Source organism: Somniosus microcephalus, chromosome 15 (assembly GCF_052327205.1).
Source record: "Somniosus microcephalus isolate GS21.2 chromosome 15, FLI_Smic_1.0, whole genome shotgun sequence".
NCBI lineage: Eukaryota > Metazoa > Chordata > Chondrichthyes > Squaliformes > Somniosidae > Somniosus > Somniosus microcephalus.
Genome location: NC_141001.1, coordinates 34707685 through 34734854, shown reverse-complemented (window position 1 = coordinate 34734854; position 27170 = coordinate 34707685). Strand labels below are relative to the sequence as shown.

The following is a 27170-nucleotide window of genomic DNA, read 5'->3' as shown; positions in this document are numbered from 1 at the left end:
AACCTCATTGTTTACCGTAGCTTTGGCAAAGTCCTCTTCTTTGGTAAACACTGATCCAAAATACGCATTCAGTACCTCAGCCATGCCTTCTGCCTCCACCAATAGCCATATTTATGCCATATTTATTCCAATGTTGGGAGGACTCGTAAAAATCAACATTTCATTGTGCAGTACACACGTCTGCTGCATATATGACAAATAAAATTGAATTGAATTGAATTGAAATAGATCTCCATTTTGGTCCCTAATCGGCCCCACCTCTCCTCTGACAACCCTTTTACTGTTAATATGCCTATAGAAGACCTTTGGATTCCCTTTTATAAGAACATAAGAAATAGGAGCAGGAGTAGGCCATATGGCCCCTCGAGCAAGAGCTCAACAAGATCATGGCTGATCATCGAACTCAACTCCACTTTCCTGCCCAATCTCCATATCCCTTGATTCCCCTAGCGTCTCAAAATCTATCTATCTCAGCCTTGAATATACTCAAAGACTCAGCATTCACAGCCCTCGGGCAGAGAATTTCAAAGATTCACAACCCTCTGAGTAAAGAAATTTCTCCTCATCTTGGTCTTAAATGGCCTACCCCTATCCTGAGACTGTGTCCCCTAGTTCTAGACACTCCAGCCAGGGGAAACAACCTCTCCGCATCTATCCTGTCAACCCCCTTCAGAATCTTGTACCAAGTACATCCTTCCTTAGATAAAGAGACCAAAACTGTGCACAGTACTCCAGGTGTGGTCTCACCAAGGCCCTATACAATTGTAGCAAGACTTCCTTGCACTTGTACTCCAACCCCCTTGCAATAAAGGCCAACATGCCATTTGCCTTCCTTATTGCTTGCTGTATCTGCATGCTAGCTTTCTATGTTTCTTGCACGAGGACACCCAAATCTCTGAACACCAACATTTAAAAGTTTCTCACCATTTAAAAAATACTCTGTTTTTCTATTCTTCCTACCAAAGTGAATAACCTCGCATTTCCCTACATTATACCCCATCTGCCACCTTACTGTCCACTCACTTAGTCTATCTCTATCCCTTTGCAGACTCTCTGGCTGCGATTTTTTCATTGGAAGCGGGTTGGGTGTGGGTCAGGTGGTTTCCGGCTTCCAGTTCCGCCCCCAACTGCATCCGGCCCACTGACGTGATTTTGCATTGATTGACCTTGTTAAGCCCGCCAATTAAGAGGAAGCCGGTCAGATGACGTCATTTGATGACGCATCATCTGCCAGTTTTCTTAAAGGAACCACGCACAATATTTTTTTGACAGCTGATTTCTCAGTGTTTGACAGCATTGAGGTGCTGCAAACACTGACGATCACTGTACAAAGGTGAGCTGTTGCACCCAGGCTTTCCAGTGACCCCCTCCTTAGGCTGGAATAGATGGCAGCTGCAGGTGAGGTGACGGAAGCGATCTGTCACTGGTGAGAGAGGCTCTCCCAATGAGGTGACACTGGACATGGATTTCAAAACTTGTTGCCTAAAGAAATGTGTAAATGCATTAAAAATGAATTTCCCAACATTTTCTTACTTCTGAGACTCACCAGTGCACCATTGGATCCTTCACACCACTTCTGCAGCTGTCATCAATCCAGAAACATTACAGTATACTCACAACATGCCACATTTACCTGGCGTGGTGCTTGGACGTCAGGAAACCCGAGGCAGAAGAGGCAAAATTAAAAAATAGCCTGCCAACTACTATCCGCTGCCTGTTAACAGGCAAGTAATTGGCTTTAATCCTCTTCCCACCACTAGGTGTCAGGTCCATGCGCAAATCAGGGACCTGACACTTGGGAAAATTGTTTGGAGGCGGGTTGACGGCGGGATCGGAACCCGCCGTCAATCAAAACAATTTTAACCTTTGACCCACCGCCAATCCTACCCTCTCGGTGCCAATAAAATCGCAGCCTTTGTGCCCTCCTCACAGCTTACTGCCCCACCTAGCTTTGTATTGTCAGCGAACTTGGATACATTACACTCGGTCCCTTCATCTAGGTCATTAATATAGATTGTAAATAGCTGAGGCCCCAGCAATGATCCTTGCGGCACCCCACTAGTTACAGATTGCCAACCTGAAAAAGACCTGTTTATCCCTACTCTCTGTTTTCTGCCCGATAACCAATCCGCTGTCCATGCTACTATATTCCCCCCCAACCCCATGAGCCCTAATCTTGTGTAATAATGTTTTATGTGGCACCATATCGAATGCCTTTTGGAAATCCAAATATATTACATCCACTGATTCCCCTTTATCTCCCTGCTCGTTACATCCTCAAAAGACTCTAATAAATTTGTCAAATACGATTTCCCTTTCATAAAACCATGTTGACTCTGTTTAATCATGTTATGATTTTGTAAGTGCCCTGGTGTGGCATTTCCTTAACAATGGATTCCAGCATTTTCCTGATAACTGATGTCAGGCTAACTGGCCTGTAGTTCCCTGTTTTCTCTTTCCCTCCTTTCTTGAATAGCGGTGTTACATTTGCTACCTTCCAATCCCCTGAGACCATTCTAGAATCTAGGGAATTTTGGAAGATCAAAACCAATGCATCCACTATGTCTGCAGCCACCTCTTTTAGAACCCTAGGATGTAGGCCGTCAGGTTCAGGGGATTTGTCGGCTTTTAGTCCCATTAGTTTCTCTAGTACTTTTTCTCTACTTATATTAATTACGTTAAGTTCCTCACCCTCATTAGACCCTTGGTTCCCCACCATTTTTGGTATGCTTTTTGTGTCTTCTACTGTGAAGACAGATACAAAATATTTGTTTTTAACGTTTCTGCCATTTCCTTATTCCCCATAATTCACAGAATCACAGAAATCACAGAAACCCCACAGTGCAGATAGAGGCCATTTCGGCCCATCGAGCCTGCACCGACACATATCCCACCCGATCCCCGTAACCCCTACACCAACACATATCCCACCCTATCCCCGTAACCTCACGTATTTAATCCCCCTAACACTAAGGGTCAATTTATCATAGCCAATCATCCTAACCCGCACATCTTTGGACTGTGGGAGGAAACCGGAGCACCCGGAGGAAACCCACGCAAACACGGGGAGAATGTGCAAACTCCACACAAGACAGTCACCCGAGGCCGGATTCGAACCCGGGTCCCTGGCGCTGTGAGGCAACAGTGCTAACCACTATGCCACCGTGCTGCCTGTCTCAGCCGCCAAGGGACCAATGTTTACTTTTGCTACTTCATCCTTTTTACATACTTGTAGAAGCTCTTACAATCTGTTTTTATATTTCTTGCTAGTTTTCTCTCATCATATTTTTTCCCTTTTTATCAATTTTTTTTGTCATCCTTTGCTGGTTTCTGAAACTCTCCCAATTCTCAGGCTTACCACTGTTCTTCGCAACATTATAAGCTTCTTCTTTCAATCTAATGATACCCTTAACTTCTTTAGTTAGCCACGGATGGATCACTTTTCCTGTGGAGTTTTTGTTTCTCAATGGAATGTAATTTTGTTGAGAATTATGAAATATTTCTTTAAATGCTAGCCACTGCTTATCTACCACCATATCTTTTAATCTATTTTTCCAATCTACCTTGGCCAACTTGCCCCTCATACCTATGTAATTGGCTTTATTTAAGTTTAAAACTCTAGTTTCGGACTTAAGCAAGTCACTCTCAAACTTAATGTGAAATTCTATCATATGATCACTCTGCCCCAAAGGATCCTGTACTATGAGATTGCTAATTAACCCTGTCTCATTACACAATACAAGATCCAGAATAGCCTGTTCCCTGGTTGGTTCCATGACTGGCCTGGTTAGCCACCAATCTATTCTCATACTGTCTCTTTGTCCCTCTTCATTCCTTTTTCACATTTTCTCCATACTATTTATATTCAACCTGATTCTCCTTTGTATTATGAAGAGTAGTACCATTTTTAAAAAAAAAGTTCATGTTTGTGGGCGACGTTGGCAAGGGCATTAAATCAACGACGTAGTGTGGTGGTTGAGTCCTATGTGGGCCCTATGTATGTGGCAGATTCCCTTCCCTGAAGGATATTATTAGACTAGTTTTCACAACAATCTGGTCATTTTGGCATCAGTCCACCAATTACCAGAATTATCAAATTCAATGTCGCAACGTTGCACTGTGGCATTCGTGTTGCCAGTCCAGATCAAAGCAGAACCACTACATTACCGTATCTCTCCTTCATAGTTTACAGGAGCTCTGAATTATTGGGTAACAAGTGAAGTTGCATTAAAGCCACGACAGCATTAACAGCCCTGCCTTTTTATAAAAATAATCAATAATCATTAATCCACACTGCATCCCAGCCAAATTATTTGTATTTGATTATGTGCCACATTTTTGAATTTTTTGACCATGTTTCCACAGAAGGGATTTGGGAAATGTTACACTTAAGGATTGTGTCTTAACACAGTGTATTCACATACAGTTTCAAAAATAAAAGGTGGTTAAAATGCTAATAGACTAAGCTTTAATGTTGTTGCCTTTGAGACTGTAAGCTTGAACATCTCACATCCGTTGGGTTGAGAGTCCCTGGTCCCAAACCATCATCACGGGGTCACTGTCAGGCACTTCTCTTGGGTTGTGATCACTGGGCGATAAAAATACAGTGATATGGACAGTTAACCAGGTGTTTAAGCAGAACGCTACAATGGCAAGCTATCGCCAGGCTCAAAGAGAAAATACAGGAGGGTAGTTATTTTGTTTAAGTCAAGCAAGATAACCCATCACTATGGGAAAGTAAAGCGTGTTTGATATTTTGTATTGTTGCACAAAAACAATGAAGTAATTGTTGCTCTGTATGTTCACTGGACGTGGAATCGGCTTAACTGTTCATATCTGCCCTTGTCTTGCAACATATCCTCTCAGTACACCGTTGAAAAGATTGCAGATGCATGTGGAGACATGGACAATAGACACAACTATCCAGTTCCGATTGGGAGATACTATTACATCCTGGGTTTACGCTATCTTATCGGTAGATATTGGGCAGTGTGAGTCAACTTCGGCATGTAAGGGGCTTGGAATCCACTTACGGGAGCAACTAATGCCAATGAAAAGGTATCTATGGTCAACCTGAATTTGTAAAGCCATGACTCGTACTGCTTTTATTCCAGGTGAGGTTCAAATTGTGGCAATGCACATTCAAGCCCTGACTGAGGCTGGTGTCCACCCCAAGAATGTTGCTGTGATAGCGCCGTACAATTTGCAGGTACAGTTCCTGATCCTTTTCTAATGTTTCTGTACAGGCAAAGCAGGCATTGGGTTTTTAATTTCTGACATTGAAATCTTTTAAGACAATCAAATTTTAAGGGCTAAAAATTTGGGGGCTTTACGCCACCCGTTACTGGCAAAAAATTGCGAAAAGAAGGCGGCTGCCGCTCTATCGCCAGCTGGTAGTAGGCCCTGTGGCGTCTCCATTTTCCTAGGCCTAGCAGCCCTGCAGATTTAAATGAAGGAGCGGCACGCCGACTTACCGTCACCACGGCGAACTTGGGCCATTGCACTGAGTTCAGCGCTGGGTCCTAAGCTTGCCGTGTAAACCCAGCATGCAAGCAGACTCGCAGAGGTGCTGTCGGCCACACACATCTTTCAGGTAAGTTTGCATTAAAGCTTCTGGATTGTTTTTTTTTGATTTTCCTGAAGTAGCGGCTTGCTGCAATAGATGTTAAAAGTTTTTTTTAAGTGTGATGGGAGTGCTGGATGCTTGCAAGGCCTCGGATGGTAAAGGAAGGCCTCTGAGAAAACAGAAAATGCTGCAAATACTCAGTAGGTCAGGGAACATCAGTGGAGAGAGTCACAGAGTTCACGTCTCCGGTCAAGATGCTGCCTGATCTGAGTATTTCTAGCATTTTATGCTGTCATTTCAGAGTTACAGCATTCACTCGCAGAGGAAAGAGGAAGAGATAAAAGAGGAGGAAGCAGAAGGAAGGATGCAACCTTTCTGTCCAGGATGGATCATCTGCCTGCGGTCCCAGTGACCACAACCCCAAGTCCCATTTCAACATTAGTCCCACACCTTACTGTCCCTCTATCACTGACCATCGCAGCGTCCTCTTGGCCACAATGCTGGAATAAAAGCCACTGCAAAGCAAACTTTCCAATCCAACATTATACATCTATCCATTCAATATGACATCAAGAAATCAACTCGTCACCCTTCTGCATTCCCTTAGTGACTGTCTTGTGTGTGCCTTTGCCTATCCTACTGATATCACGCAGTGCTACCCCAATGGCTGCAGCATGGCTGGTGGAAGGCTGTTGACTTTCAGTGGGGGACAATGCAAATGGCCTTGCTGGTCAACCTTGAGGAGCTGGTGGCTGGGAGTGTCAAATCAAGTGATGGTGTTTAAGAACAATAAGAACATAAGAAATAGGAGCAGGAGTAGGCCAATCGGCCCCTCGAGCCTGCTCCACCATTCAATAAGATCATGGCTGATCTGATCCTAACCTCAAATCTTCTATCACTCTGCATCCACCCAAACCCATGTGATCTCCCGGGAGAGGCGAAAAACCAGATAAAGACCCAATGGCCAATTTGGGAGAAAAAAATCTGGGAAATTCCTCTCCGACCCATCTAAGCGATCGAAATTCTTCCAGGAGATCACTCTGTCCCTATATTTTCTACAGTACTTACCTTCTGTAAAGGCGATCTCCACCCCAGCCAGGAACAGGAATAAAACCATCTCCTGAAATCTAACAGAATTAGAACACAGTAGGAGCAGAACAAGGCTACACGGCCCCTGGGCCCGCTCCACTACCCACAGGGCCATGACCATTCCGAACCCAGACTCATGTCCAATTTCCTGCCCGCTCCCCGTAACCCTTTATTCCCTTTACTTCTAGGAAACTATCTATTTCTGTTTTAAATTTATTTAATGATGTAGCTTCCACAGCTTTCTGGGGCAGCAAATTCCACAAACCTACCACCCTCTGAGTGAAGAAGTTTCTCCTCATCTCAGTTTTGAATGAGCAGCCCCTTATTTTAAGATTATGCCCCCTAGTTCTAGTTTCACCCATCATTGGGAACATCCTCACCGCATCCACCCGATCAAGCCCCTTCACAATCTTATATGTTTCAATAAGATCGCCTCTCATTCTTCTGAACTCCAATGAGTAGAGTCCCAATCTACTCAACCTCTCCTCATATGACCACCCCCTCATCCCCGGGATTAACCGAGTGAACCTTCTTTGTACTGACTCGAGAGCAAGTATGTCTTTTCTTAAGTATGGACACCATACTTCACTCTCCTCTCCCTCTTCTTGGCCACCCACTGGCTGGGCAGGCTGCATTTCTTGGGTGTGTGAAATGAGGAAGGCGCAAGGGTGCAGTTGTGGTGAGGGGAGGGCGGGAAAGCAAGAGGTGCATGCGAGAAGGAGGAATAACGCATGATGATACCAGCATCTTGTATCCTTTCAGCCCTGCCCCTGCCAAGAATGGCCAGCACCGTCTCCTCCAAGGCGGTGAGGTGAGGCTAGGAATGGGAGCTGTGCCTCGTGATTGGTACAGATTGTTGGCAGATGAGAGATTGGCGGGGGAAAGTCATGCATTGAGCAGTGTGTGAGGCTAGTGGTGCAGTTGGTTGGAGAGACGGCTTTTGAAAATGTATTCACTGACCTTGACTACTGGTCTGAGGTCATGAAGCTTCTTTGGGCACTGGAGCCAGGTGGTGGGGGCGACATTGCTGGCAGTGACCGCCTCGGTGATGTAGTCCCACATCTTTCTGGAGGGTCTTCTGGCCCCTGTGGGTAGAGGACCTCTTTTGCAGTGTTGACCCCCTGCACAAAGCTGGAGTGCTGCATGCGAGACCCTGGGTGTCCCTTCCCTGGCTTGCTGAGCCATTTGTGTTCGTGCTGAAGCACTTTTCCCATTTTTTTTCGAGGTTCGGAAGGGAATTCAGATTTAAGTGCTGAAGACTCCCATTTGAGACTTCCTTTTGTGGTTACATTTTTTTTGGAACGGCAGTAAGGGCTGAAAACTGCATTTTTTCACTTCATTTGAATTTTTATTAGTTCAGAAGGCATTGCCCTTTTAATGCATGCCCCTTTTAATTTCCCACAATTCCTAGCGAACTCCATAGCCTCGCTTCCAGAGGACGGGAACTTTGACTCCCATGCTTGCACTAACGCCACCAGGAGGGCGTTACATGGTAAGTTAGCGCTGGGCTAAAAATCTTTAGCCCCCAGCGCAAATTTTTCCCTGGTTGCGCTGTGTCCATTTTCAGCGGCCGTTAACCCGAATTGCTGGTGACACCGGCAACTCTCGTGGTGTGCACAAATTTTTTCCCCTAAATGTTCAGTTTTAGTTTGTAAGTAATGAAAAACACGACGTGTTAATAAGGTGAGTTTTGCAGTCCAATTCCTAAATTTTCTGACTATGGGTGCAGTTTACATCCAACTGGCTTGAAAGGGGCAGTACACTGACCCAAAGTAAAGTATGCTGTTCGCATCCAATTTTCTGCATTTGGTTGATTATCGTTGCTTAAGGTTCTGATTTAGATATGCGTAGGGAATACGCTACTATAGGGCGCGTAAAATTGTGTAAGGATAAAATTTAATGGGGATTAGATCTGTGATCTTAAATCTGTGTCCTCTGGTTCTCGACCCTTCCGCCAATGGGAACAGTTTCTCTCTATCTACTCTGCCTAGACACCTCATGATTTTGAACACCTCTATCAAATCTCCTCTTAACCTTCTCTGCTCTAAGGAGAACAACACCAGCTTCTCCAGTCTATCCATGTAACTGAGATTCCTCATCCCTGGAACCATTCTCGTAAATCTTTTCTGCACCCTCTCTAAGGCCTTCACATCCTTCCTAAAGTGCAGTGCCCAGAATTGGACACAGTACTCCAGTTGAGGCCGAACCAGTGTTTTATAAAGGTTCATCATAACTTCCTTGCTCTTGTACTCTATGCCTCTACTTATGAAGCCCAGGATCCCGTATGCTTTTTTAACCGCTTTCTCAACCTGCCCTGCCACCTTCAACGATTTGTGCACACATACCCCCAGGTCTCTCTGTTCATGCACCCCCTTTAGAATTGTACCCTTTAGTTTCTATTGCCTCGCTTTGTTCTTCCTACCAAAATGTATCACTTGGCACTTTTATGCGTTAAATTTCATCTGCCCATTCCACCAGCCTGCCTATGTCTTCTTGAAGTCTATCACTATCCTCTTCATTGTTCACTATACTTCCAGGTTTTGTGTCATCTGCAGATTTTGAAATTGTGCCCTGTACACCCAAGTCTAAGTCATTTATATATATCAAGAAAAGCAGTGGTCATAGTACTGACCCCTGGGGAACACCACTGTGTACCTTCCTCTAGTCCGATTAACAACTGTTCACCACTACTCTTTGTTTCCCGTCACTTAGCCAATTTCGTATCCATGCTGCCATTGTCCCTTTTATTCCATGGGCTTCAACCTTACTGGCAAGCCTATTATGTGGCACTTTATCAAACGCCTTTTGGAAGTCCATGTACACCACATCAACCCTCTCTGTTACCTCATCAAAAAACTCAATCAAGTTAGTTAAACACGATTTAGAAACATGGAAGATAGGAGCAGGGGTAGGCCATTCAGCCCCTCGAGCCTGTTGTGCCATTTAATGAGATCATAGCTGATCCTCCAAATTCAGTACCCTGTCCCTGCTTTCTCCCCATATCCCTTGATCCCTTTAGCCTTAAGAAATATATCTAACTCCTTCTTGAATATATTTAATAAGTTGGCCTCAACTGCCTTTTGTGGTAGAGAATTCCACAGGTTCACCACTCTCTGGGTGAAGAAATTCCTCCTCATCTCAGTCCTAAATGGCTTACCCCTTATCCTTAGACTGTGACCCCTGGTTCTGTGCTCCCCCGCCATCGGGAACTTTCTTCCTGCATCTAGTCTGTCTAGTCCTGTTAGAATTTTATAAGTTTCGATGAGATCCCCTCTCATTCATCTAAACTCTAGCGAATATAAGCCTAATCGACTCAATCTCTCTTCATATGTCATTCCTGCCATCCCAGGTATCAGTCTGGTAAATCTTCACTGCACTCCCTCCATGGCAAGAACATCCTTCCTCAGATAAGGCGACCAAAACTGCACACAATACTCAAGGTGTGGTCTCGCCTAGGCCCTGTACAACTGCAGCAAGACATCCTTGGATAGTCGAATCCTCTCGCTATGAAGGCCAACATACCATTTGCCTTCTTAACCGCCTACTGCACCTGCATGCTTGCCTTCAGCGACTGGTGCACAAGGACACCCAGGTCTTGTTGCACATCCCCTTTTCCCAATCTATTGCCGTTCAGATAATCTGTCTTCCTGTTTTTGCCACCAAAGTGGATAACCTTGCATTTATCCACATTGGGCAGATGCATGGTGTGGTAAACCACGTTCACTATCGTATCACTGTTAGTAGTTAGCACTGTTCACCACTGTTCGTTATAACTGTATCACTGACCACTATTGTATCACGGTACGAGGTCGCCTCTTGCCACACTGCTATACCTGGGATGACCACTGCCGACTCCGCCTTGGCTCCACCCACCAGGCCAGGTATAAAGGTGAGCGACTGACTGGTATTCCTCCTGCTTGGATCGGATCACCCACGAGAGTGGGCTCTGTTATTTAGTCAATAAAAACCTTTAGTCACCTTCGTAACTCTTCGCCTTTTATTGGAGGAATTGATAGGTATATCAATTTTATTGACTAAATTTAATGATGTCCGACAACGAGTCACAACCGGCGGAGGAGCCACCAGCGCAGCTCCCAGGAGCACAGCCACACCAGCCAGCTTGGCTGCGAGCCCTCAGACCGCCGTACCTGGACCTGAACCCACGAGCAGCAAACTCAGCCGCAGACTTTAAACACTGGCTGGTCTGCTTCGAATCATACCTGAGAGAATCCAGCGTCCCTCAGGCATCCAAACTAAGTGTCCTGCAGGCGCAACTGAGCCCGAGAGTATACACTCTCATCGAGGACATGACTACCTACGAGACCGCCATCAACCTGCTGAAACAGAAGTACCGGACCCCGGTAAACTACATGTACGCTAGGCACCTCCTAAGATCACGGCCGCAACAGCCAGGAGAATCAGTAGCCGAATTCTCACAGGCGCTATATGCACTCGCCAGGAACTGTGACTTTAAATCGGTGTCGGCAGCCGAAAATACTGAAGATAATATCCGCGACGCATTCCTGAAAGGCCTACGGTCCGAGTACTCACGGCAAAGACTGCTGGAAGCTAAAGACCTCAGCATGGAAAAAGCTGAAGCCCTCGCTATCTCCCTGGAAGTGGCCCACCAAGATCAGGAAGCATTCACCAGGTACTGCTCGCGACCCTGGGACTCGGGCCCGACCCCTACCACAGCACCCTTCCCAGCACCGCCCCCGGGACCTACCTCTGCGTCGGCGTCCCGGACCCGACCGGCCCCGGCACCGGCCCCGACATCGGGCATCCGCGATCGGGCCGCCGGCTGTTTTTTTTTGTGGCCAGGAGAAGCACCCGAGGTCGCGCTGCCCAGCCAAGAACTCCATATGCAGAACCTGCCTGAAGAAAGGCCACTTCTCCAAGGCCTGCAGGAGCGGATCCTCAGAGGCCAGCAGTGCCGCATGCGAACTATGGGGGCGGCCATCTTCGTTTAGGGCAACTGAGGCCAGCATCCCCACACATGAGTCATGGGGGCGGCCATCTTTGTTTAGGGCAACTGAGGCCAGCATCCCCACACATGAGTCATGGGGGCGGCCATCTTTGATTAAGGCAACCGACCCCAATAGTGCCTCATGTGAGCTACGGGGGCAGCCATCTTCTCCGTCATTTTGCCCTACCTCGTGGGAGACGCCATTTTACTCACCACGCCCGACCGCCTCGCCCGCAGATGACAACGACTCGCTCAGCTACACACTAGCTTCCGTCACCCTGGACCAAGCCCGCCCGCACCATCTGTCCAAGTCAATGATGGACATCAAAGTGAACGGCCACGCCACGACCTGCCTGTTCGACAGCGGAAGCACGGAGAGCTTCATCCACCCAGACACGGTGAGCCACTACTCCCTCTCTGTCCTACCAACGCGCAGCCGAATCTCGATGGCATCGAGGTCCCATGCCACGGACATCAGCGGCTACTGTGTCGTGACCCTGTCGGTTAAGGGCACGGAGTATAAAAACTTTAAACTCCTCGTCCTCCCCCATCTCTGCGCTGCCGTCCTACTAGGGCTGGACTTCCAATCCCACCTCCAAAGCGTAACCCTAGCATACAGTGGACCCCTCCCCCCACTCACAGTCAACAACCAGCAAACGTTAAACCGCCCACCGCGTAACACCTGCAGCCTCTCCACCCTCAAGGTCCCGCCACCCTCTCTGTTTGCTAACCTTACCCCTGACTGCAAACCCGTCGCTACCAAGAGCAGGCGGTATAGCGCCGGGGACAGAGCCTTCATTAGCTCTGAGGTGCGGCGCCTCCTGAAAGAGGGCATTATCGAGGGGAGCAGCAGCCCCTGGCGTGCCCAGGTCGTAGTCGTAAAGACCGGCGATAAAAACCGCCTGGTCATCGACTACAGCCAGACCATAAACAGATATACCCAGCTGGACGCATACCCCCTCCCCCGCATATCTGACATGGTCAATCAGATTGCACAGTATAAAGTATTCTCGACCATCGACCTGAAGTCGGCCTACCACCAACTCCCTATCCACCCTGAGGACCGCCAGTATACCGCCTTCGAGGCGAATGGGCGCCTATACCACTTCCTTAGGGTCCCCTTCGGTGTCACTAATGGGGTCTCGGTCTTCCAAAGGGAGATGGACCAGATGGTTGACCAGAACGAACTGCAGGCTACATTCCCCTACCTAGATAACGTCACTATCTGCGGCCGCGACCGGCAGGAACATGACGCGAATCTGGAGAAATTCCTCCGTACGGCCCAACGGCTGAACCTCACCTACAATAAGGAGAAATGCGTGTTTAACACCACGCGCCTTGCCATCCTCGGCTGCGTAGTGGAGAACGGAATCATCGGCCCCGACCCAGAAAGAATGCGCCCCCTCATGGAGCTACCCCTCCCCCACTGCCCTAAAGCACTTAGGAGAACCCTGGGGCTTTTCGCCTACTATGCCCAATGGGTACCCAATTACGCGGACAAAGCCAGACCCCTCCTGAAAGCCACTTCCTTCCCCCTCACGGAGGAGGCGTGCACGGCCTTCTCCCTCATTAAGGGAGACATAGCCAAGGCCACGATGCACGCAGTGGACGAGTCCATCCCCTTCCAGGTGGAGAGCGACGCATCCGACTTCGCCTTAGCCGCCACCCTAAACCAGGAGGGGAGGCCAGTGGCCTTCTTCTCAAGGACCCTACAGGGCCCCGAGATCCGACATTCGTCGGTCGAGAAAGAGGCCCAGGCGATCGTGGAGGCAGTACGGCGCTGGAGGCACTACCTGGCAGGCAAACGATTTACCCTCCTCACCGACCAGCGTTCGGTGGCTTTCATGTTTAATAACAAGCTGAAGGGCAAAATCAAGAATGACAAGATTTTGAGATGGAGAATCGAGCTCTCCACCTACGATTATGAGATCTTGTACCGGCCAGGCAAGCTGAACGAATCCCCTGATGCCCTTTCACGAATGACATGCGCCAGCGCGCATATCGATAGGCTTCAGACCCTCCACGACCAGCTCTGCCACCCCGGAGTCACCAGACTCTACCATTTCATTAAGGCCCGCAACCTGACCTACTCCATCGAGGAGGTCAGGACCATGACCAGGAACTGCCAGACCTGTGCGGAGTGCAAACCGCACTTCTATAGGCCGGACCGAGCAAGCCTGATCAAGGCCACCCGCCCCTTCGAGCGCCTGAGCATCGACTTTAAGGGGCCCCTCCCGTCCTCTGACCGTAATGTGTACTTCCTCAACATCGTTGATGAGTACTCCCGTTTCCCCTTTGCCTTCCCCTGCCCCGACATGACCAGTAGCACGGTCATTAAGTGCCTGAATGCCCTCTTCGCCTTGTTCGGGTTCCCGAACTATATACACAGCGACCGGGGCTCCTCCTTCATGAGCGAGGAACTCTGGCAATTCCTCCTAGAGAGAGGTATTGCAGCAAGCAGGACCACCAGCTACAACCCCAGAGGTAACGGTCAGGTGGAAAGAGAGAACGCGACGGTATGGAAGGCCGTCCTCTTAGCCTTAAAGTCTAAGGGCCTCCCAACCTCCCGCTGGCAAGAAGTCCTCCCGACAGCGCTGCACTCCATCCGGTCATTACTTTGCACGGCCACTAACACCACCCCCCATGAACGAATGTTCGTTTTCCCCAGGAAGTCGACTACGGGAACCACTCTACCAACCTGGCTGACCGCCCCAGGGCCGGTCTGGCTGCGGAAACACGTGAGGGCCCATAAAACGGACCCCCTGGTCGAGAGGGTGAACCTCCTGCACGCCAACCCCCAGTACGCCTACGTGGCGTACCCAGACGGGCGGGAGGACACTGTCTCCCTACGAGACCTCGCACCCTCAGCCGATCCGGAAACACCGCCACCACCCCCCCCAACCCCAGCCCAGGTAGACGGCATGCCGGAACCCCACGAGCCCTCGCCGACCACGCAAACACCAGCATCAACACCGGATAAGGCACCAGCACCGGATAAGGCAACACCACCGCTGCGGCGATCGGAGAGGCTTACGAAGCCTCCGGACAGACTGACCTACCAGAATTGGTAGTACACTTCACCCCGCCGGACTTAATTCTAAACAAGGGGTGAATGTGGTAAACCACGTTCACTATCGTATCACTGTTAGTAGTTAGCACTGTTCACCACTGTTCGTTATAACTGTATCACTGACCACTATTGTATCACGGTACGAGGTCGCCTCTTGCCACACTGCTATACCTGGGATGACCACTGCCGACTCCGCCTTGGCTCCACCCACCAGGCCAGGTATAAAGGTGAGCGACTGACTGGTATTCCTCCTGCTTGGATCGGATCACCCACGAGAGTGGGCTCTGTTATTTAGTCAATAAAAACCTTTAGTCACCTTCGTAACTCTTCGCCTTTTATTGGAGGAATTGATAGGTATATCACATGGCAGATGCAATATAATCACCCAACCTGTCCAAATCATACTGGAGTTTCTCTGTATCCTCCTCACAGCACACACGCTCACCCAGCTTTGTGTCGTCTGCAAACTTGGAGATATTACATCTAGTTCCCTCGTCTAGATCATTAATATATATTGTGAATAGCTGGGGTCCTAGCATCCCTGCGGTACCCCGCTAGTCACTGCCTGCCACTCGGAAAAAGACCCGTTTATTCCAACTCTTTGCTTCCTGTCTGCCAACCAGTTCTCTATCCAAGTCAGTACCTTACCCCCAATCCCATGTGCTTTAACTTTGCACGCCAATCTCTTATGCGGGACCTTATCGAAAGCCTTCTGAAAGTCCAAATACACCACACCCACTGGTTCTCCCTTATCTATGCTACCAGTTACATCCTCAAAAAATTCCAGTCAATTAGTCAAGCACGATTTACCTTTTGTAAATCCATGTTGACTTTGTCCGATCCTGTCACTGTTTTCCAAGTGCTCTGCTATTACATCTTTTATAATGGACTCTAGCATTTTCCCCACTACCGATGTCAGGCTTACCGGCTATAATTCCCCGTTTTCTCTCTACCACCTTTTTTAAATAGTGGGGTTACATTAGCTACCCTCCAATCCATGGGAACTATTCCAGAGTCTATAGAATTTTGGAAGATGACCAGCAATGCATCTACTATTTCTAGGGCCACTTCCTTAAGTACCCTAGGATGTAGATTATCAGGCCCTGGGGATTTATCGGCCTTCAAACCCATCAATTTCCCTATCGCTATTACCCTGCAAATACCGATTTCATTCAATTCCTCCCTCTCATTAGTCCCTATGTTCCCCGAAATCTCTGGAAGGTTATCTGTGTCCTCCTTTGTGAAGATAGAACCAAAGTATGTATTTAATTGGTCTGCCATTTCTTTGTTCCCCATTATAAATTCCCCTGATTCTGACTGCAAGGGACCTACGCTTGACTTCACCAATCTTTTTCTCTTCACATATCTATAGAAGCTTTTACAATCAGTTTTTATGTTTGCCTTTAACAGGTCCGTGCTGGCTTTCCTTAATTAATCCACACTTGTCCAAGTGACTGTTAATTTTGTCCCGGATTATCGTTTCTAAAAGCTTCCCCACTACCGAGGTTAAACTGACTGGCCTGTAGGTGCTGGGTTTATCCTTACACCCTTTTTTGAACGAGGGTGTCACATTTGCAGTTCTCCAGTCCTCTGGCACCACCCCCGTATCCAAGGAGGATTGGAAGATTATGGCCAGTACCTCCGCAATTTCCACCTTCCCTCAGCATCCTAGGATGCATCCCATCCGGTCCTGGTGACTTATCTACTTTAAGTACAGCCTGCCATTCTAGTACCTCCTTTTCATCAATTTTTATCCCATCCAGTATCTGAACTACCTCCTCTTTCACTAAACTTTGTCAGCATCTTCTTCATTGGTAAAGGCAGATGCAAAGGAGTCATTTAGTAGCTCAACCATGCCCTCTGCTTCCATGTGCAGGTCTTCATTTTGGTCCCTAATCGGCCCCACCCCTCTTGCTACCCATTTACTAATAATATTTATATGGACAGACATATGAGGGAGAAGGGAATAGAGGGTTATGCTGATAGATTTAGATGAGGAAAGACTGGAGGAGGCTCGAGGAGAGCATAAACACCGGCATAGACTGGTTGGGCTGAATGGCCTGTTTCTGTGCTGTATATCCTATGTAATCCTTTGTAATATGCCTATAGAAGACTTTTGGATTCCCTTTTATGTTAGCTGCCAATCTATTCTCATACTCTCTCTTTGCCCCTCTTATTTCCTTTTTCACTTCCCCTCTGAACTTTCTATATTCAGCAGGGACAGGGTACTGAATTTGGATGATCAGCCATGATCTCATTGAATGGTGGAGCAGGCTCGAGGGGCCGAATGGCCTGCTCCTGCTCCTATCTTCTATGTTTCTATGGTTCTCACGTGTATTCTTAACCTGACATCTAGCATACGGCCCTTTTTTCTGCTTCATCTCACTCTCTATCTCTTTCGTCATCCAGGGAGCTCTGGCTTTGGTTGCCCTACCTTTCCCCCTCGTGGGAATGTACCTCGACTGTACCTGAACCATCTCCTCTAAAAGACATTGTTCGATTACAGTTTTGCCTGCCAATCTTTGATTCCAATTTACCCGGGCCAGATCCATTCTCCACCTACTGAAATTGGCCTTCCTCTAATTAAGTAATTTTACTCTAGATTGCTCCTCGTCTTTTTCCATAGCTAATCTAAACCTTATGATACTGTGATCTCTGATCCCTAAATGTTCCCCTACTGACACGTGCTCTACTTGACCCACTTCATTCCCCAGAACCAGACCCAGCAATGCCTCCTCCTTCGTTTGGCCGGAAACGTACTGATTAAGAAAGTTCTCCTGAACACACTTCAGAAATTCTTCCCCCTCTCTGCCCTTTACACTATCACTATCCCAGTCTATATTAGGATAGTTAAAATCCCCCATTATCACTACTCTATAGTTCTTGCACCTCTATAATTTCCCTGCAACGTTGCTCCTCTATATCCTTCCCACTAGTTGGCGACCTATAGAATACACCGAGTAGTGTAATGGCACCTCTATTGTTTCTCAACTCTAACCAAATCGATTCTGTCCTTGACCCCTCCAGGACATCCTCTCTCTCCAGCACTATAATATTCTCCTTAATGAATACTGCCACACCACTTCCTTTCTTTCCTTCCCTATCTTTCCTGGACACCTTATATCCAGGAATATTCTGCCCTTTTTGAGCCAGGTCTCCGTTATCGCCACAACATCATATTCCCATGTGTCTATTTGCGCCTGCAGCTCACCATCCTTATTCACCACACTTCGTGCTTTCACACACATGCACTGTAAACCTATCTTAGACCTTCTTGTATTCTCTCTTAGTCTGACCCCACCTAATACCATACTATTTCTTATTCTAGTGCTATCTGTCTCTCCCAATCCTTTGTGCACCTTGTTTCTCCTTTCTCATGCTACATCCTGGTCCCCACCCCCCTGCCAAATTAGTTTAAACCTTCTCCAACAGCACTAGCAAACCCCCCTGCGAGGACATTGGTCCCGGCTCTGTTGAGGTGCAACCTGTCCGGCCTATACCGATCCCACCTCCCCCAGAACGGGTCCCAGTGTCCCAGGAATCTAAAGCCCTCCCTCCTGCACCATCTCTGCAGCCACGCATTCATCTGCTCTATCCTCCTATTTCTATACTCATGAGCTCGTGGCACACGGAGTAATCTGGAGATTACTATCTTTGAGGTCCTACTTTTTAATCTCTTTCCTAGCTCCCTAAAATCTGCCTGCAGGACCTCATCCCTCTTTCTACCTATGTCGTTGATACCGATATGGACCACGACCTCTGGCTGTTCACCCTCCCCCCTCAGAACGTTCTGCAGCCGCTCAGTGATATCCTTGACCCTGGCACCGGGGAGGCAACATACCATCTTGGAATCACGTCTGCGGCCGCAGAAACGCCTGTCTGTTCCCCTAACTATCGAATCTTCTATGACAATTGCTTTCCCGATCTTCCCCCGCCCCCTTGTACAGCTGAGCCACCCATGGTGCCATGGTCTTGGCTCTGGCTGTACTCCCCAGAGGAACCATCGTCCTCACCAGTAATACTGGTTAGAGAATGAGATGCACTCAGGGGACTCCTTGTCTGTCTGATGGTCACCCATTCCCTCTCTGCCTGCACACACTTACGCTGCGGGGTGACCACCTCCTGAAACGTGTTATTCACGTAGCTCTCGGCCTCACGGATGCACCGCAGTGACGCCAGCTGCAGCTCAAGCTCCAACACCCTGAGCTTGAGCTGCTCCAGCTGACGACACTTCCTGCACATGTGGTTGTTCAGGACACGGGAAGCATCCTGGATTGCTAAATGGGATAATATGTCGATTTGACGAGATGGCGGTGCCCTGCCATGCCTCTACTTATTAGACTATTAATAACTTAACAGAAATAAACTTAAGACATTAAAAAAAAAAATTACCAATCAGCTCCTTCCCTTGTGCTGGCTTCACTTACCTCGCTCCCTGGCGCTCGCACTCCTTCCGAGCCCTGGGCTCACCTTTATCTGCGGCCACTCCTCTCGCTCTCCCGCAGGTCCGCTCTCGTGCCTATTAACTTAGATACCTTGGGTTCTGTGGCTCCACTCCTTTTCAGTTAGACGTCTCACCCGCCTTCCTCCTCTCCACCGAATCCCTGCGCTCACCAAATTCCTCCACTCTGCTTGCGATCCACTCGATTTGCGTTCTCCCAGCTATGTCTCCAAGCCTTGGAGTGTTTCCGAGGAAGTACCCAACGTTAGTTGCGCATTCACATATCTCAATGGTGCCACTGAGTCAGTACCAGTTTTCATTGGGACTAGGAGCCTCTTTACGCACTAAGTCTACACATCTCTGAAGTGATTAGGCCCAGCTTTTTAAGCTTATCTGAGTGAGTTAGGTTACTTAAGCCATCGTTCTTGCAGCCCTCCGTATGAATGGGCCAAAACTAGGCGCAATATTCTACTGGCGGTCTAACCAACGTCTTGTATAAGGAAAAAAATGGTTTTACACTGAATATTCCTGTTAATACAACCTAATACCTTATTTGTTTGGCTATGGCGTCTCAGCATTGGTCATGAACCTAAGTTTTGAACTATAATGCCAAAATATAGTAACAGGTTGCAACAGATTTTGGATCACTGTCACCCAGTTTGTGCTTGCTATTTGACCACGTGGTGAATCACGGCTGAGCCCGATTTTACTCTCACCTGACAGCCACTGAGGTTAAATGTAGTAACTCAGCTACTGCTCTAGCTGAGATCAACTAACTCAGCACATACTGGGTATCGAACTTGGGACCTGGTTTGTATGGCTTAGTAACACACCACGCACTAAGCCAGCCGTGCGAGAGCTGGCACATCTGACTCCTAATACAGTTCTGAAGATAGGACAGCAGGAAGCTAGTGCACCAACTTGTCCAATGGTGTTTTAGGCCATGGCTACACGTCTAAAATCCTTCATAAAGAGTGGGTTCCCAATCTGGCCAGTGTTGTATGTGAGAGTTGCTACACAGGTTAGACACTTCTCTCTAAGAAATAGGAACCGTGCCCACTGTAGGCTGATCTTGTGCTTCTCCCGGTGACCAGCTGAAGAGTGGTGTAGCAGAGATGGAAACAGTTTGGCTGCAAACTTTTTTTGTTTGGGGAAGGAATAGCTGAATCTAGAAATGAGATGAGCCAAATTATCATGGGGCTGGGTGGGGGAATGCAGGAACTGTAGCTGAACCTTTTTAACGATGAGATTGTTTGTTAAACAGGTACAACTCCTGAGAAAAGAACTGTCCAGCAAGCATCCGGAGCTGGAAATCAAGTCTGTGGATGGTTTTCAAGGAAGAGAAAAAGAGGCTGTTGTTTTAACGCTCGTGAGATCCAACAGGAGAGGTATGTACTATTGTCCTCACTTGTGGTACAGTGCTGAATGTCTCTCTTATAGTAGATCAAGATAAATAATCCCTTTGGAGTCCACGACCTTTGAGCACAAAGTGCTGAGTTTTAGAATAATTTATTGATGTCAGCGTTACTATGTGCATAGTTATTTAGGTGTTCCGCATATGCCTGTGTATGCACAGTAGAGAAAGAAACAAAGAACTTGCATTTATATAATGCTTTTCTCGACTGCGGAATGTCCCAAAGTGCTTCACGGCTCATTAAGTATGTTTGAAGTATAGACACTGTTGTAATGTATAACAGTGCACACACTAATCAATGTTGTCATGCTTTGTGAGCTGGAAAGTTAAGTGGAAAGAGGAAAGGAAAGAAAAACGCCCAAACCACCAGTGCCATGCGTGGCCTCCAGCCTCACCTTCTCCATAGAATCATAGAAAGTTACAGCACGGAAGGAGGCCATTTCGGCCCATCGTGTCCACGCCGGCCAACAAAGAGCTATCCAGCCTAATCCCACTTCCCAGCTCTTGGTCTGTAGCCCTGCAGGTTAGAGCATCCCAAGTGCACATCCAAATACTTTTTAAATGTGGTTAAGGTTCCTGCCTCTACCACCCACCAGGCAGTGAGTTCCAGACCCCCCAAAACCCTCTGGGTGAAGAAATTTCCCCTCAAATCCCTTCTAAACCTACCACCAATTACTTCAAATCTGTGCCCCCTGGTTTTTGACCCCTCTGCTATCTACTTTATCTATGCCCCTCATAATTTTATACACCTCAATAAGGTCTCCCCTCAGCCTCCTCTGTTCCAAGGAAAGCAGACCCAGCCTATCCAGTCTTTCCTCTTAGCTAAGATTCTCTACTCCCGGCAACATCCTTGTAAATCTCCTCTGTACCCTCTCTAGTGCAATCACATCTTTCCTGTGATGTGGTGACCAGAACTGCACGCAGTACTCTAGCTGAGGCCTAACTAGTGTTTTATACAGTTGAAGCATAACTCCCTGCTCTTGTATTCTATGCCACGTCTAATAAAGGCAAGCATTCCATATGCCTTCTTAACCACCTTATCTACCTGGCCTGCTACCTTCAGGGATCTGTGGACATGCACTCCAAGGTGCCTTCCTGCAGTCTACAGCTTCCTTCTTCAGTATCAGCCACACAGCCGATTTTAGTATCATCTGCAAACTTGTTAATCATACCCCCTATATTCAAGTCTAGATAATTGATATATACCACGAAAAGCAAGGGACCTAGTACTGAGCCCTGCGGAACCCCACTGGAAACAGCCTTCCAGTCACACAAACACCCATCAACCATTACCCTCTGCTTCCTATCTCCGAGCCAGTTTTGAATCCAACTTGACACTTTGCCCTAGATCTCATGGGCTTTTAACTTCGTGACCAGTCTGCCATGTGGAACCTTATCAAAAGCCTTGCTAAAGTCTATAGACACTACATCAATCGCAGTACCCTCATCTACCCCCCTTGTTACCACCTCAAAAAATTCAATCAAGTTTGTCAGACACGACCTTCCCTTAACAAATCCGTGCTGACTATCCTTGATAAATCTGTGTTTTTCTAAATGAAGATTTATCCTGTCCTTCAGAATTCTTTCCAATAATTTTCCTACCACTGAGGTTAGGCTGACTGGCCTGTAATTCATCAGTCTATCCTTTTCTCCCTTTATAAACAAGGGTACCACATTAACAGTCCTCCGGCATCACACCTGAAGCCAGAGAGGATTGAAAAATGATGGTCAGGGCCTCTGCTATTTCCTCTTTTGCTTCGCTTAACAGCCTGGGATACATTTCACCCGGGCCTGGGGATTTATCCACTTTTAAAGCTGCTAAACCCCTTAATACTTCCTCTCTCACTGTTTATTTCATCTGATATTTCACACTCCTGCCCCTGATAGCAATGTCTGCTTCGCCCCTCTCCTTTGTGAAAACAGATGCAAAGTATTCATTTAGAACCCTACCGACGTCTCCCACCTCCACACACAGATTACCCTCATGATCTCTAATAGGCCCTACCCTTTCTTTAGTTATCCTCTTACTCTTAATATATTTATAAAACATCTTTGGGTTTTCCTTGATTTTACTTGCCAAGAATTTTTCATGCTGTCTCTTTGCTTTCCTAATATCCTTTTTAATTGCACCCCTGCACTTTCTGTACTCCTCAAGATTCTGGAGCATTTAGCCCTCGGTATCTGTCATACGCCTCACTTTTTTTCTTTATCCTACCCTGTATGTCCCTAGACATCCAGGGGGCTCTAGATTTGTTAGTCCCACCTTTTTTTCTTTAAGGGCACATATTTGGTCTGAACCCTCCGGATCTCCTCCTTGAATGCCTCCCACTGCTCTGACACTGATTTACCTTCAAGTAGCTGTTTCCAGTCCACTATGGCTAAATCCCCTCTGAGCTTAGCAAAATTTGCTTTTCCCCAATTTAGAATTTTTATTTCTGGTCTATCCTTGTCCTTTTCCATAGCTACCTTAAATCTAACAGAATTATGGTCACGAGCACCAAAATGCTCCCCCACTGATACGCCTTCTACCTGCCCAGCTTCATTCCCTAAAACTAAGTCCAGCTTCCTTGTTGGGCTTGCTACATACTGGCTAAAAAAGTTCTGGATGCATTTTAGGAATTGCGCACCCTCTATACCCTTCGCACTAATTTTATCCCAGTTAATATTGGGGTAGTTGAAATCCCCTACTATTACTGCCCTATAGTTTTTGCACTTCTCAAAAATATGTCTACATATTTGTTCTTCTATCTCCCTCTCACTGTTTGGAGGTCTGTAGTACACTTCCAGCAGTGTGATCGCCCCTCCAATACTGCATGTCTTCCCTCTACTAATGATGTTCATAGTCACGTCCTCATTTGGAGTCAAAAGTTTGCAACATGGCAGGATCTCCTCTTGTTCTTGAGGTCTGCCTCCAATTGTGTGCCAGCTTCTGTAAGAAGAGTGGGTTAGTGTTTGCCCTGTGGAAGGGTTGTGAAGATGTGTCAGGCAGCTGAGCTACAACATGTAAAAGCAGCAGGGTGGGCAACAGGGAGAAGTTTTGTTGAGTGTAAGCAGAAGGAGGTGTACCGTAGTGTCCTGTTGTGACTGGAGGAGAGGCTTGTGAAGTGGGAGAGGGAAGGATGGCCCAGTACTTGGGCGAACGTCTGATGTTGCAAGGCTGTGAAGAACAAGAGGGATGTGGAGAGGAGTCTCAGCTTGGCATTCCTGGTAAGGTCATTACATTTCTAGTAATTATGCTGCTTGCTATGAATGCCTAGCCACCTTTCTCCACTGCTGCTGGCTAATTTGTGGGGCAACCCTTCGCCCATTTAAGAAACAGCAGCCCTGTCGGATTTCCCGCCCTCAAACAGCCAGCTGCCTATAAGCAGCGCAATTAGCACTTGCCACTCAACTCCAGTATTTAACTGAGGCTCAGTCATGAAAATCGATTTGGGTGTCCTGTTGACGACATTGAGTGCTCATTGCCCGCCCAATTTAACCACAAACAAAAATTGGCCCCATCAAGCTTTATGTTGTCGTATCGTGTTTCTGGAGCCAACATGATGCTCCTACACGGCCAGCCTCAGTGCAGGTAGATGCCAGTGAAGATAATGTACTCAGAGACTCTGTTGAATATGATCTTCAATCTGATTTTAACATCATATTTTGTGCTGTACCATCATGACTGTGGCACAAAACTTCTACTGAAACTATATAAAATCAAAATCTAGGATGCCATTGGATCGTGCAGAAACCACACTGAAGTGTTGAGATGCGCAATAGTAAAATAATCACCTCAAAGATACAATTCATAATCTTGGCACACATTATTACATGTAGTTGCCCGTAGATGATACAGTTACAAATCTTTCACTGGTAATGTGAATTGAAGCTGTGAAATTGATTCTACTCCTCTATAGAATAATGGTGAAAGCGCCAAGTACTGTGATCCAACTGTGCGAGCAATTGAATTCTCTCCTCTTCTTCTTCTTTTCATTATTATTGATACTTTGAGATTTAAAAAACCCACCCCCATACAGTTATGGCTGAGATCATGTTAGCTCCCATTTACAAAAGTGAGAACTGGATTGGACTCGACTGTAATGCTTCCTATAGTTGAATAGCTTGCCAATGCTTATTGTCTGGGTTCACACAACGGACACAGGTGCCTGTCAAGCTGTGCCCCGGCAATGAGTCAATGCCATCAAGAGTGAAGAAAATTCCGAACAATGACGGACAGGAAAAGACCTTCTGGTCCATCCAGCCCGTCCCACACAACTGTGATGCCTTGCGCATCACAGAATTCCTCATCGACCCCCTTAGGCAATTGAAACTAGTCTGGGAGACCACTCTGGCCCCATGGTGATCTCAGCTCGAGCCAGAAATGGGTTGAAAAAGAAGAGATGGGAAAGCATGCACTAGACATATATACTCCGAAGTAGAGGGATATGAAAATTAATGTCCCTATGTTCGGAGGCATGTAGCATGGTGCACTACTCCCTGTATAATGTTTTGTACATTATTTTTAAAAAGTCACCAACATTTCAGCAGTGCTGGATGAGTCTAACGCACCATTGAAAAGTGAATATTAATATGCTTCACTGTGAAGTTAATCTTCTCTGCCTTGTTTTTGGCGAGTAGAGTTAATTCGAATGCATTGTTTCCAGACCCCGGCACAAGGTAATAAATCAGGATTATTCATTTCACCAGAGATGGACTCTTGGCTACACATTATTGATCACTGCTGATCCACTGGAGGAACTGAATATTAATTGAGCAAGACTCAGGCCTGTAGGGGGAAATAAAAGCTTTTAACATTATTTATTGAAACAATATTAAAATATTTTCAAAAATGACATTTGAATTTGCATACAATTTTTTAAAAATGCATTTGTGTAGGTTGTCGATAATACATAATTTGTACTTGAAATAGCTCAATTTATACAGTAATGTGTTATAATTTCAGTGGATCTCATTTTAAAATTCTCATCCTTTTCAAATCCCTCCATGGCCTCGTCCCTCCCTATCTCTGTAACCTCCTGCAGCCCTACAACCCTCCGAGATATCTACGATCCTCTAATTCTGGCCTCTTGAGCATCCCTGATTTTAATCACTCCACCATTGGCAGCCGTGCCTTCAGCTCCTCTGGAATTCCCTCCCTGAGCCTCTCTACCTCTCTTTGCTCCTTTAAGACGCTCCTTAAAACCTACCTCTTTCGTCTGCCCTAATATCTACTTATGTGGCTCGGTGAGAAATGTTGTTTGATAACGCTCCTGTGAAGCGCCTGGGGACGTTTTACTACATTAAAGGCTCTATATAAATACAAGTTGTTGATATCTGAAGGCAGAATACTGGAATTTATTTTTTTTAAATTCTGCCAGTGGCCACCACCTTGACATAAGTTTTTAAATTGCATTTCTGCAACAATCACTTTCAAATGTTATTTGTTATTTGTTTTGCTTTTAAGTTGCAAATGTCTTCATTTTTTCAGCACAGGCTGTAGGTTCCAATAGGTTGTGCACTGTGGTGCAGTGGCGTATTAATGCAGACTGTTAGGATGAAGCCTCCTCTGTCTGCTGGCTGTAAGTGTCCTATGTGGAACATGTTTGGACAGTCCCAGGTCCAGGTTTTAGTGGGCATGTTTGACTAAACAAAACTCTCCCTAATTTGGCATTAATTAGCACTAAATCTCAGCATGGCTGGTGTGGGAAATGAAGAAATGTCACGTTGGTGTAGTAGGGTTGGTTATGGTTCAGGAAAATTGAGGCAGAATAGAAGGCGGTTTAGTCTGCATTTGACCACTTGGGTAAACTGGGGGAGATTTAATAAAAGTGTTGAAAATTATGAAGGGTTTTGATAGAGTAAATAAGGCAAAGCTATTTTCAATGGCAGGAGGGTAGGACACCAGAGGGGAAATTAAGATTTTTTTTTTTTTACACAGCAAGTTGTTATGATCTGGAATGCACTGCCTGATAGGGTGACATATTCAGTAGTAATTTTCATAAGGGAACTGGATATATATGTGGACACGTGGCAGATGAAATTAATGCAGAAAAGTGCCAAGTGATACATTTTAGTAGAAAGAGAAGAAATATAAACTAAAGGGTACAATCCTAAAGTGGGTGCATGAACAGAGAGACCTAGGGGTATATGTGCACAAATCATTGAAGGTGGCAGGGCAGGTTGAGAAAGCAGTTTAAAAAACTTACAGGATCCTGGGCTTCACGAATAGAGGTATAGAGTACAAAAGTGTGGAAATTATGATGAACCTGTATGAAACAGTGGTTTGGCCTCAATTGGAGTATTGTGTCCAATTCTGGGCACCGCACTTTAGGAAAGATGTGAAGGTCTTGGAGAAGTGCTCTTGCAGAGGGCCGGCACGGGCGCGACAGGCCAAATGACCACCTTCTGTGCTGTAACCATTCTATGATTCTATATTTGAAAAGGAAAAATTTGCAGGGCTATGGGGAATGGGCGAGGTGTTTGGGACTAATTGGATAGCTCTTTCAAAGAGCTGGCACAGGCACAGTGGGCCAAATGACCACCTGTGCTGTATCATTCTATGACTTATCGTGCAATATTTGGCCTCTTGGGTGGTAAAATTCAATTGTTACAACTTGCAACTGGTCGGCGACAGCTCTAGAG

General features: G+C 46.7%; 1 protein-coding gene across 1 annotated transcript in view; it reads left to right on the top strand.

Annotated features, from left to right (window-relative positions):
* Positions 1 to 27170, top strand: part of ighmbp2 (immunoglobulin mu DNA binding protein 2) — an 89978-nt gene that overhangs the window by 58543 nt on the left and 4265 nt on the right. The window contains exons 12-13 of the mRNA XM_086007637.1: positions 5115 to 5209; positions 20397 to 20520. Of these exons, the coding sequence (XP_085863763.1) occupies positions 5115 to 5209; positions 20397 to 20520 (219 nt within the window). The remainder of the gene's footprint in view (positions 1 to 5114; positions 5210 to 20396; positions 20521 to 27170) is intronic.